The sequence below is a fragment of the Miniopterus natalensis genome, chromosome 1 (assembly GCF_054644295.1).
Source record: "Miniopterus natalensis isolate mMinNat1 chromosome 1, mMinNat1.hap1, whole genome shotgun sequence".
In the NCBI taxonomy this organism is placed as follows: domain Eukaryota; kingdom Metazoa; phylum Chordata; class Mammalia; order Chiroptera; family Miniopteridae; genus Miniopterus; species Miniopterus natalensis.
In genome coordinates, this window is record NC_142081.1 from 8,537,164 (window position 1) to 8,550,008 (window position 12,845).

Sequence of the window (12,845 nt, forward strand, 5' to 3'; positions counted from 1 at the left end):
TGTATCCTCTGTCTGGCTCAAATACATTTTTATAAAAATTCTCTACAGCTTGCTAAGCAGGTTCATGTGAGGCTCACTGGAAGGCCTGAGAGGAGCCCTGCTCTGTGCTCAGCACTCAGAAGCCTGCTGGTCCAGGGTCCACAGCCCCTGACCTAGCAGGAGGCCAGGGGATCAGGCACTATAGACGAGCCCTGGGGCAGCCTTCCCATAGGACAGAGGTTGGAAGTCCCTCCTTTTATACGTGCCCACACTCCTGGATGTTAAGAGGTTGTATGTAGCATGAACACTTTGTAATATCGATTAGTTAAATGTAAGGCAATTCACACACACACACACAAAATTCTCTACAGGTTTGGATGTTCTTACGCTGACACAGCCTACCATCCATACTGTGTTACACGTGGCTGTTTTGACTTTATATATCTATACTTCCATGTTTGCTCTTATGAATGCTACCAATGATCTTCCTGGTGGTTGGGTCCAAGGCCACCTGTCAGCTTTCTCCTTTTTTTAAAATATATTTTTATTGATTTTCAGAGAGAGGAAGGGAGATGGAGAGAGAGAGGGAGATAGAAACATCAATGATGAGAGAGTTGTTGATCAGCTGCCTCCTGCACGCCCCCGACTGGGGATCAAGCCCGCGACCCGGGCATGTGCCCTGACCGGGAATCGAATCACGATCTCCTGGATCCTAGGTCGATGCTCAACTGCTGAGCAACACCAGGCTGGGCTGTTTTTTTTTGAGCATGTATCATTTACTACTATACTATATAATTTATTTACTTATTTTGTATATTCTTATTTATCTTGTTGATGTGAGAAACATCCAAACCTGTAGAGAATTTTTCAGCTTATTTGAGTCGAACAGAGGATACATCTGGAAGCAAGATCTTAACAAACTGAGAAAATACTTTCAAGAAACGAGTTTGCAGCCCGGCCGGGCGTGGCTCAGCGGTTGAGTGTTGACCTGGGATCCAGGCGATTGGGGTTCGATTCCCGGTCAGGGCACATGCCCAGGTTGTGGGCTGGAGCCGATCAATGGCTCTCTCATCATTGATATTTCTCTCTCTCTCTCTCCCCCTCTCCTTTCCTCTCTCTGAAATCAATAAAGATATATATATATATTTTTAAAAAGTACCACCTCTCTTCTCTTAAAACAAAAATGAGTTTGCAGTTTCTTCTTGCATTTGGAATTAAGGGGAGAATTTAAGGAAGATCATGGGAAGGGGAAGAAAGCAGGGCAGGGTCAGATTACAGGGTAGTTAACAAGATTGTGAGCTCCCCTGAAGGGGTCAGGGTTTAGAAGTAGGGGCCTGAAAAGTCATTTCAAAGGTGTGTTAACCTAGATGTACAGAAACAATGGACAGGGCGTGCTTAAGGCAAAGATTAACCTTTTATTAAAGACGTTACTAGCCCGGGATATGACTATCCGCCATGACCCGCTCAGATAAGAATTTATGACCAGATAAACCTGTGAGGTTCCTTTCTATAAAACCCCCTTTTTCATTCACAGCTTTGTGAGAATATAAATTCCGAGAGGACGGAGGTTTTGCAGTTTTCATCACTGTGGTATCCTAGTGCCTGGAATAGTGCCTGGCACACAGTAGGTGCTTAATAAATATCTAGTGAATGAATAGATACTATCCTATTGATTATTTTAAAGGCGGGTAGGGTCCATTGCATGGACGATGTAATATTAACAGCACAGTGGTGGCATGTCTGATGCAGCCTTTTATGGATTTAGTTCCTTCACAAATTTAGTCTTTTACAAGGTTAAAGTCTTTTACAAAATTATACTTATTTAAATGTCTCAACAATCTTATGAACTAGGTTTGATAGTCACTTTCATTTAATAGATTACAAAACCAAGGTTCAGGCAGATTTATTACCTCTCCCACTGTCGCACAGATAACGTGTCACACCCATTGGGCTTCGTCCTGAACCAGCACATTTACCTACTTGTGCCAAGCTGGTGCAGAACGGGGCTACCACGACTTACTTCACCCGCCTCCTACCAACAGACACCATCTTGTGGTTCTCAGATGAGGCAAGAAGGCTCAGAGAAGTTAAGGCACTTGTTCAAAGTCACACCCTCTCCAAGGAGGGCTAGGGTTAGGAGGGCTTTCCAGGTGGCCCACTTCTGCCCCTTGGCAATGTCCTTTCTCCCCAGGGTCCTCCCTCTACCACAGCTCCTCCCCCAGCTCTGGAATCCTCCCCAGGTAGCCCCAGGCCACAGACATGGAATAGCCTACTTAATCCCTTAACTGTTCACCCGCCTCCCTCATGGAATGTGGACATCTCATCTCCAGGTTCCTGTTCTGGAGTTTCCCACCTTTGCATCTTTTGTGTCTGAGGGGTCAGGGACCACCTGGGGGTCTTACCTGACAATCATTTATTCTGTCACTTTTTAAAAAATTGATTTCAGAGAGAGGAAGGGAAGAGAGAGAGAAACATCAACGATGAGTCCTCGATCGGCTGCCTCTTGCACGCCCCCTGCTGGAGATCCAGCCTACTATCTGGGCATATGTCCTGACCAGGAATTGAACCACGACCTCCCGGTTCATAGGTCGACGCTCAACCATTGAGCCACGCCAGCCAGGCTATTCTGTCACTTTCATTGAGCTGTTCCACTTGCCGGGGACACTATTACAGGGAGTTTGGCTTCACCCGAATCCAGACAGAACCCAGACTGGCCACCAGTATATCTAGTACTGTGTTCCCAGGACACAATGACAAGCAGAGAAAAACACAGTCCCTGCTCTTGAAGGGCTGATGGTCTAGTGGGGGGACAATGTTAACTACTCAGCGTAAGTAAGAGTCCAAGTGTGATTACCATTGTTGGTGAAGGTGCAGAGCTAGATGGCTGAGAGCTGGTGGACAATAAACGAAGAGAGAAAAGAACTTTACAGAAAAAGGGACAACAGGGAACACAAGAAGCTAGGATGGCTGGGGCTAGGTGCACAGATCTTGGTGGGAGATGAGGCTAGGAGGTCTTAGCCTGGACAAGAAGTTTTGGCTTCATCTCAAGTACAGTAGGAAGCTGTTTAATCTGGGGGTGAAGTGGGGGGAAGGGTAATAGTTTAGCTTGATAGGCCTGATCAAATCCTATTTGTATGCTGAAGCAGACAGGCCTGGATGAAAAGTACAGAACAGGCGAGCAGGGACTAAAGGATGCACACGTGTGGGGAAGGGTCTATGGGCTTGGTGGCACTGAAAGAAATTGAGGAAGTGGTAAATCTGAGAAATACTGGCCCACGATCACGCTCCTCTCTAGGGTCAGTCCACGTTCAAAGACTGGTTGATGGGCAGGGTAGGCCAGAAGGCCCATTCCATTGGTCAGTGTGGGACAGCTCTAAATGGTGGTTTTAGCCCTGGAGCTACCTCTAGGATAACCAAGATCTTAAAAGAGATAAAAATATACAAGTTCCCATTCTGAATGGAGAAGCAGCTGGAAGCCAGGACTTGTCCTGGGCTTGAGAGAAGTGTGGATGGGTCCCTGGTCCCAACAGTGCCTGGGGAGGATACTGCTCTACCCTGGGCAAGGATCCCAGTGCTCAGAACCTGTGCCTCTCCTTTCTCATCCCTCCCACAACCCCAGAAGGACGGTGAGCATGGGGGACCTCTTGGCACTGGGATGCTGGTCCTAGTTTTCCCATGTACTTGCTCTGTGACCTTGGGCAAATCTCCTTTCCTCTCTGGGTCCACTTCTTACTGGCAAGACCGGAAGTTGGAGCAATCAGTGACTTAACTTTTGGAGTAGATCACAGAGCCTCTGAGAGTTTGTTGAAAGCTATGACCATGATGCACATAATTTCTCCCAGCTGCAGGGGTTTCTGAAGCCCTGGAGTGGGTGCGGTGGCGACTTACCTGGGCCTCAAGTTAAGAATCCTTGGATGAGCCCTGGCTGGTGTGGCTGGTGTGACTGAAGGAGCATCATCCCGTACACCGAAAGGTCTCGGGTTCGATTACCGGTCAGGGCACATACCCAGGTTGTGGGTTCTATCCCTGGTTGGGGTGCATCCAGGAGGCAACGGATTGATGTTCCTCACATTGTTTTTCCCCCTTTCCCCCTCCCCCCTCTAAAATCAGTAAGAACATATTTTCGGGCGAGGCTTAAAAAGAAAAAACAGAATCGTATGAGGCAGAATGGGCACCATTTCTGAAGGCCTGCTTGAGGGCCCGTGTACTACCTGTTCTAATTCTCACCACAACCCTTTAAGGCAATCCTTACTTTGCCCACCTGGAGACAGAACTTACGTGATTTGCCCACGCTGGGAGAAGCTGAACGAAGACCACCCCCCGCCCATGCCAAGTATTTCTGAAGCCAAAGACGGTTCTTCTCGGTACAGTGAGAAACATCTCCACTCTCCCTTCCCCGTTCCCGCCACACCCCCACAGCACCATACCGTTTAGGCCTCATAGCCAAAGCTCTGTTGAAGTTTTTTAAAAAATTGGTTCTATAATAATCATTTTTTCTATTTTGTTTTCTGTTGCAGCTTGAAGCGCTCTCATGAGGCAGGGCTTGTTTGGGTGGTAAGCTGGAAGCCCTGAGGCTCAGAGAGGCTACGTGGCCTGCAAGGTCACACAGCAAGGGTGCAGTCTAACTGAGAGGTGGGGACAGAGGGCGGGTACGATTTACTCCTTAAGTCCCAGAGTGGAAAGCCTCGCCTCGTTGCAACTTGGAAAACCAGGGGAGAGGGTGGAAAGAGGCTGTAATTAGGGAAAGGCAGGGCCCTAGGGCTGGGGCAGGGTAGGCTGACCTGCACCCCAAAAGGAAAGGGTCTCCAGAAAGTGTTCTTTCTACTCTTATCCTTGAGGCTCCTAGTCCCCCCCTCTGCCCCTCGGTTGAAGGGAACCCAGAGTGTGAGTCAACGTCCCGAGCCTCGGAAGGCCCCTGGGTGTTCAAGTCCCGCCGCAGGGCCACCATCCTGGCCTGGATGTGCTGTCAGTCCCGGAGGACGGGAGGTGACTTCACTGAACGTCTGGCTCTCCCAGGCCCGCTGCGGCCCCAGGAACTGCCCTGGGGGAGGGGCCGAATCCTGCTGAGGGCACAGAAAGGCTTTGGATGAATGAAACTCAGCGCCTCGACCGCTCCCAAAGGGCTGGCAGGAAATGCCCACATCGCCGCTTGAAAAAGTAAAGCCACTTGGCAGGGCCGCCCCAAACCCAGCCCCGCGGTCTCCGTCGCCAAGCAGGGCAGCCGGCGCCGGGGCTCCGGCAGGCGCCGCGTTTCTGGGCCGGGAGGCGCGGCGCCTTTAAGAGGCGGCGGGCGGCGCTGCCCCCTGGCGGCCGGCGCGGCCGCGCTTCCTCCGCCGCGCTGGGTCCAGCGCGCCCGCCGGCCGGGTCAGCGCGGCGGGGCCGGACTCGGCGAGGGCGGCGAGGACGGGGCGGCGGCGGGTGAGGCCCGCGGGCGGGGCGGAGGCCGCGGGAGGGCGCGGGCAGCCGCGCGCGCCCCGCCGGGGTCCGAGCGTGCCGGGAAGGGCACGCGCCCGGCTCGGAACGGCCGTCGGCGCCGCCCGGGGCTCGGAGGGCGGGCCAGCTGGAGAGGCCGGGACCCCGGGGGGCCTTGGGGGCGGCGGGGAGCCCGAGCGCGGAGCCGAGTCTCCGTCGCGGGCGCCGGAGGGCGGGTTGCTCGGCCCTGGGCGGCGCCGGCGAGCCGGGACCTCCCCTCGGTCCTCCGGGCCCGGCCTCGCGAACTTGCGCGCCGGCGAGCCCGGCGGGCGGCGGGCGGCGGGGCGGGCCCGGCGCGGCGGCGGCCAGTGGCGTGCCGCGCTGAGCGCCGCTCCCCCGCCCGGCGTGCGCCCCGCCCCGGCCCGCCCGGCCCGCCCCTCCCGGCAGGACTGCGCGCCCCGAGCCGCGTTCCGCGTCCCCGCCGCCGGGAGGAGGCAGCCGCTCGCTCGCGGCGCGCGCCGGGCCGCCAGACTCGGCCTGTGGGCGATTTCCTCCGGCCCCGAGCTCTCCGCCCGTGGAGGAAGATGCAGACCTTTCTGAAAGGGAAGCGAGTTGGCTACTGGCTGAGCGAGAAGAAAATCAAGAAGCTCAATTTCCAGGCCTTCGCCGAGCTGTGCAGGTGAGGAGGGGACGGGGTTCCGGCGCCCGGGGATCCCCGGCCGGAGCCCGGCTCAGCCCCGGCGGCTCCTTCGGGAGGTTAGAGCGAAACGGGAAGGAGCCGTGCGCGGGGACGCCGGGTCCGAGCAGCCAGGTGGTGCGGCGGCCGGCGGTCGTGCTCGAGGGAAGCGGTGGCCAAGTGTGGTCGGTGTGGCACGGACCGGGGCTCTCAGGTGCACGGTGACCCCGCCGAAGACGCCTCCCGCGGGGCGCCCAGGGCGCGGCGGGGGGGAGCGCTGCTGAAGGTGGTCGAGGGTCCTGGGGAATCGGGGGGATCCCAGGCTTCCCTGCCTGTGGCTGGAGGTTACTTCTGGACTGGAGTGTTTTTCTTCCGTCGTCCCGTTCCCTTCTCTTCGTGCAGAAGGGCACCAGGGTTCGTCTGTTTGCGGACCACCTACTGTGTGCGCCGCGAGTGCAGTTCTTGAAGCTGTCATTGCACGTCACTGGGATAAGCCGAGGTGAAGCGAGGAGCAATACTTGGCATGTATGGGGTGATTTGCTGTCTCATAGAGCCTCGCACCAGCCTTGAGAACTGGCCGGGGTGGTGATTCTGGGCCACGTGTCTGAGAAGGGGGATCAATCCGCAGAGAGGTGGGGTACCACGTCTGGGGTCCCAGAGCTAGGGAGCGGGTGGTGCAGAGGAGTTGCTGGGTAAATGCATGCGGTATAGATGGCCTTCCTCTTCTTGCCTCTCCTCCCCCCCTCCCATGCTGGTGCTCAGTAGTGGAGACTCAAGTATTTTATTAAGATGGCATTCTCAATCCTTACAGAAACATCCAGTGTTGGGTCAGGTATGCCTCACCTTGCCCCACACAACTGTGGCTTTGCCATGGAGAAGCTGTGAGTTTGAATCCCCTTCTCAGTGAAAACCTAAGATAATTTGGCTCCACAAGCCTTTTGCAAACTCTAGGTGGAAACCTTTTGTTATGCAGTGTTTGTCTCCAGTTGGTAGATCCGATTCTTAAAAATGGACCCCACTTGCATTTTCATCCCTGCTGGATCCCCAAACATGAAGAATCGAATAATTGTGATTTCCCTATCTCCTGGTGCTAGGAGCAAGTGGCCAGTTTTGAGCTAAGGAGCCTGCCACACCTCTGTGCCCCTCATGTCTGTCCCAAGGGCCTGGTGCTCCTTTGCCCCATGCAAGCCCTGCAGGCGCTCTTCTCCCAGCAGCCAGAAGGGCGCCCTTTACGTAGAACAAACAGCTCCTGGGTTTGCATCCTTGGTCCGGTGGGAATGGAGTTGGCTGCCTTCTCTCAGGCCCTCTTTCCATGGTCAGTAGGGCATGCTGAATACATGAGGAAATCAGGAGGAACTCGAAGCCAGAGCTTTGAAAATGCGTCTGAGGACGTTTGGTACATTAAAAAGGGGCACTTGAACCTTTTACCACAGATGCACTTGGAAAATGTGCCCTAGACACAGAAGAAATGTGGAGAAGCCCCTTTGACTTGTTCCTGAAATCTGGTTCTGGTATGAGGTGCCGGAGCTCCCACTGCGGTCATCTAAGGCTTGGGAAATCCCAGTGAAGACCTTGCACCCTTTTTCCCGAGGTCTGGCTGTGTTTGTGTCATCCTGTGTCTGCAGCTAAAGCAGGAGGCTTGTCATCTGGTTGGTGTATTTTGCTGGGTAATTAGGAGGCTTTCGTAAAACAGCTCTCTCTGAGACCCATGGCTAGGCCCTCCTCTGGTCTTGCAGGTTGGCTTTTCCTTCCTGTGGACCCCTGCCTTTAAACAGGGGGTTCAGGATAAGCTATGATGTCAACCCTTCTGGGGAAGATCCAACGTGAAGTGTTAATGGCTCTGAAAGGGTCATTGCCCTCAAAGTTGAGTTGCCTTTTGGCCAAAATAATGGCTTTGAGGAGAAGAAAGAAAGTGTGTAGGCCATTCTAGAATCTCAGGAAGCCCACTTTGTGTTTTCATTAGGGACGCGTTGGATATTTTGCCACTGAGCCTTAAGAAGGAAAAGAAAACACCAAAAATAGGTTTCTTTCTATTTCTCCTCTCTTTTATTATTTTCGGAGCAGCGCCCTCTGGTGGCCACGTTTCTATTCTGGGTGCAAAATGCTCCCACCCTGGAGAGGGTGGCTGGAGTTGTGTTTGGTGGGAATGGTGGTGCGATTTTAGTGGCCCAAGAGATGACGTGGATGGACGGTGTCATGTTTTTGACATTCATGATCTGGTGGGTCAGCGCTCCTGTTTTGATAGATGATGAATTGTCTGTGAATCTCCCAATGAAAAAGTCCAGAGATCTTTGAAAATGACATTAGGCTCTGCTCTGAATGTTTGGGGCAGTGTCAGCGCCACAGAGGCTGACCTGAACAGACCAGGAGGGTTGTTTAGTTGAATGTCAGGCGTTGTAAAAATCTCCGAGCAGAAAGGGATGTTGGAGATCGTCTTATCCAGCTCTTTGTTTTACAGATGGGGAAACAGGAATGAGAGAGGGGCAGGTTCCATAGGTTTGTTCCTTTTCTTTAACTTCTAGAATGGATCCAATCTGGTGACCTTGAGACCCACACAGAAAGCCAGCCCTTTCTCTGAGCACCTCCGGCAGTAAGGTGGACTCTCTTGTTATTTTCATAGGAGTTCGGTGACTGCCATCTTGTCCTGGGTATATTTTCCTTGCAAGCTGAGTAGTGCCCATTGCAGGTGTAATGCCTTGTTCTCTCAGGGGCATCGCACATGGATGGCATCAGTAGGCGTTTGGAGCTTGGTCCTGCTGGGACACCTTAGGTAGATGTAAGGGCCCACCCTTCAAACCCTCTGTGCCCCTTGATAGGAGGCCCTCTGACTAGTCAACAGATGGGCCTTTGACTCAGCTTGTTTTTAGTGAAGCTGTGTGTTCCTGTGACTACTATTTCTTCCCTTCTCCCCGGGACCTGGCTTGTTTTCTCTACCCCCCCCCCCCTTTCCCCTTCCCCTAACACAGGAGCAGCCTTGCTGCTTCCTCACACCTACTTTGTGGCTTTTTTAACATGCCCAGAAGGGACTTCAGAGGTACAGCAAAGAAATAAAGCTGTTGGTTGGAAATTTGGGTGATTTTTGTTTTAGCTCTACACAGTGCCCCACTTGGAAATGCTGGCTGTTCATGTTTTTTGTATCTCTCCTTCAACTCCTTCTTGCCTTCCCACTCTTTTTTTAAAAAATATATCTTTTTATTTACTTTAGAGAGAGGAAGGGAGAGGGAGAGAGAGAGACAGAAACATCAATGATGAGAGAGTCACTGATAAGCTGCCTCCTGCACACCTCCGACTGGGGATCGAGCCCACAACCCGGGCATGCGCCCTGACTGGGAATCGAACCCTGATCGCCTGGACCCTAGGTCGACGCTCAACCGCTGAGTCATGCTCGCCCGGGCGCCTTCCCACTCTTTTCTTTCCTGTGGCAGAAGCTGTGTTGCAGGGACTGGTGAAAAGGCACATGACTTTATGGAGTGTTCTGGTATAAAATGTGGCTGAATCTCTGTCCATGCTGTAATATTCGCTGACTTTTTAATGTGGTCCTCCCAGCAGCCCAGGGATGGAGGGGTGGGGAAACTGAGGCTTGGGGAGTGTCAGGGGCTTGCACAGCCAGTTGGGCTTCCCTGAGCTCAGTGCTAAGGCCTCTACACCTGAGAATGTGGCTTCCTTGTGTGTCTCTTCTTTGCCCAGGTTAGCCTGGGGCTTCCTGGAGGCTCCAAAAGCAGAATGTCCATGCAGTTCGCATCCTTGAGAAACTCGGAGGCCAGCTGGGTTGACTAGTTTGCAGGAAATAATATGTTCATGGTGCAGTCTCAGACTATGTTATTGATGCCAGCTTTTCCACAGGGGACCCTTAGTACACGGGACCCTTCAAACTAGAACTGGAACTCTGCTGTGGCTCTAGTTCACGGAGCGCCTTCTGGAGCCCAGGCCTGGTGTCAGGCAGTGGGTGGGGGGCAGTGAGTGTGGTGTTACCAGTAACCTGGCCTGGGAAGGATGCCAGGGAGCTTGGGGTGCCCGTGTCCCTTCCCCTTAGGGCCTGCATTCCTTCAGAAGGGGTTGTCGAAAGGTCCCTTTCTGTGGGGATTGCTTACCATTCTAAGCTGCAATTCTTTCGGGCGATTCTTAGGGGGTAGGAAAGAGGATCATTTCCAGGATTAAGTGATGCTAGTCTGTTTGTATTACTGTCTGGATTTGGCACTATTGTGGGGTGTGGGGGTGGGAGAAAAACTTAGGTTTCCTTTGCAGCACATGCACAGGGACTATCATAACCCAGCCTTGCAAGTAAATACTTCCCACCAGCTCCTGACATAAACTGGACTCACTGTGGGAGACACGGCCACGTGGACACTGCTGTCTGTTGATGAGACTGCCTGGGTCCCAGGCCTGGCTCCACCAGTGACCCTGGCACATGACTTAACCTCTCTGTGCCTCAGTTTCCTCATCTGTGAAGTGAGGATAATAGCAGTATTTAGTTTGGGGATGTTGTGAGCATTTAAGGAGTCAGTGCAGACATGTAAAGTACTTGGACCTCTGTAAACAGTGGTTGCTGCTATTTTTTCTTTGTTGCTGTTCTTGGGGAGCGAGCAAGTGGGCTTCTGCCTATGGATCCTCTGTTCCGGGGTTGTTGGCATTTGTAGACTTAGTGGTCTCTGGTTTGGACAGTTTGTGAGCGACCCTGAAGTCCATTATGGATGCTAACTGATCATCCTGTGGGTTGTGGGGGGTCTGGGGGGTGTTGGGCCGGCAGGCACGGCTAAGGAGGGGCCTACTCCAGTGTCTTCTCCTTTCACACGCTACCCATCTGTTATCTTCCAGCCCCCCGGAGGCGGGGGTGCTGTCCTCAAATGTTTACTAGATGGGGAACCAGAGAAAATTAGATATTAATGCAAGATGCTTTCATTCTGACGATTCTAGAAGAGTTTGTGCTGGGTTTCCTGAAAATGCCAAGAGTCTCCATGAGCAATCATGTTACTATTATTAGCTAACGGTTACTGTTTTCTTTATCGTTTCAAATATTTAATACATGTACATGTTTAAAAAAAAATCAGAGGGACTCAAAGTACACAGTGAAAAGTCCGTTTCCTTCTTGTTCTCGATTGCGGTCACTCAGGGACATGGCTCTTGGCAGTCTCTGTTGCAGTCTCTGCCCATAGGTGTTTTGTACAAACACAGGGTACACGTGGGTGTGAAGGTCTCTGTATATATACCGTTTTGTCTGTTTCACGGAGCACCACGACGTAGAGAAACTGCACATTGCTGCTTCATTTGGAGAGCATTCTGCATTATTTGTCTCATTTCTTTAATGGCTGTGGGGGTCCAGCTCTTAAAACGATGGACCATATTTCTTGCCCTGTGGCTGGCTTCTGCCGGTGTAGACAGTGGGGCAATGAGTGCCCTGTCCCATTGCCTGGGTGCTCACTGCCAGGTGAGTGAGCGCTGAGTCGACGGCACAGGCATCTGACTTTATCCTGGGAGTTCTCAAGCTGCTCGCAGACGTGGCACTGCTCGCAAGTGATAGCGAGTGGGAGGGCCTGTTACCCATACCCTGCCCAGTGCAGTGGACAGTGTTTTTTATCTTAGCCACACACACAGGTAAGAAAGGATACTTTTTAAAAAATTTTATTTTTAAATTGATTTTTAGAGAGAGAGAATGGGAGAGGAAGAGAGAGAAAGAAACTTTGATGTGAGAGTAGAATATCCCTCAGCCGCCTCCTGCACGCCCCCTACCTGGGATCTAGCCCGAAACCTGGGCACACGCCCTTACCAGGAATCAAACCAGCATCCTTTAGGTTCCCTGGGACAACGCCCAACCACCTGAGCTACAGGGCGAGAAAGGACACTTTTGATTTGCATTTCTCTTATGATGGTGAGATTGAGTTCACGTTGTGGGCTCACCTGCATGCAGGCTGGGGCTCCATTCCTAATCACTGGCCAATCCTGCCCCCACTGGTTGTTTCTCCCCCATGATTCAGCAGGTTTGGGGCATTCAGTAAATGCTTAGTGAAGTGCCTCATGAGAGTAATGCCTGAACAGTTGGATGTAAATAGGGTTTTTGTTCTTGTTCGTATTTTGAATTCAGCTGGTACACTAGCTTTTTTTTTTTTTTTTAAAGGAATGTTCTAGTACCTCCTTTTAAAAAGTAACATTCATTCGAGAAAGCAAATCATTCTGGAGCTGTGTACGTACTCCTTCCCTGGCAAAGGCACAGTCTTAAACACCTCTCCCCTTTGTGCATGAATCGCCCTTCCCCCCTCCCCCCAGCCTTTCCCCTTCTGCTGGTCCTCCCAAGGCCTGCCTGGGTGTGTGTGGCCTTGCTTTGGGGAGAGTGATGCACTGGATTCCCCAGTGGGAAACTCAGGCTCAGCAGGGTGGGGTGGCTTCTCCAAGGTCACACAGTGGGGTGTGGCAGGCGATTTACCAGCTCTAAGACCAGTGCCCCCTTCTCCTGCGTGCTGAAGCCTCCTTTCAAGCAACACCTCCCCAGGACCTGTGAACCAGGTGCCTGTTGGAACAGCTAGGCACTGCCATTGGGCTGTTTGAATTCCCCCTGGTGCTTTGTCTTGTCTGCTCTAGGCCTCCCTCAGAGAGCAGCTGCCCTGTGGTCTGTGCCTCCTGCACTGGGCCTCGGGCTGGATGCATTCTGTGGACCCATGTGGTGCCAGGCTGAAGATTATGACGGCTCCTGGGGGTGCGCCCACCCCCACTTTTAGGGCTCAGGTGGTGGATATATCATCAGTTGTGGAGATTTGAGAAACCTCCAGTGAGGGACCCCCAGACT

General features: G+C 52.7%; 1 protein-coding gene across 2 annotated transcripts in view; it reads left to right on the top strand.

Moving 5' to 3' along the window:
• The first annotated feature begins 5,852 nt into the window (after nucleotides 1–5,852).
• ITPK1 (inositol-tetrakisphosphate 1-kinase) overlaps nucleotides 5,853–12,845 on the top strand; it is a 142,314-nt gene continuing 135,321 nt past the window's right edge. The window contains exon 1 of one of the 2 annotated variants that reach the window (XM_087818505.1): nucleotides 5,853–6,070. In XM_087818505.1, the coding sequence (XP_087674631.1) occupies nucleotides 5,976–6,070 (95 nt within the window). In that variant the 5' untranslated portion in view covers nucleotides 5,853–5,975. The remainder of the gene's footprint in view (nucleotides 6,071–12,845) is intronic. The other variant, XM_087818507.1, reaches the window with a different exon arrangement.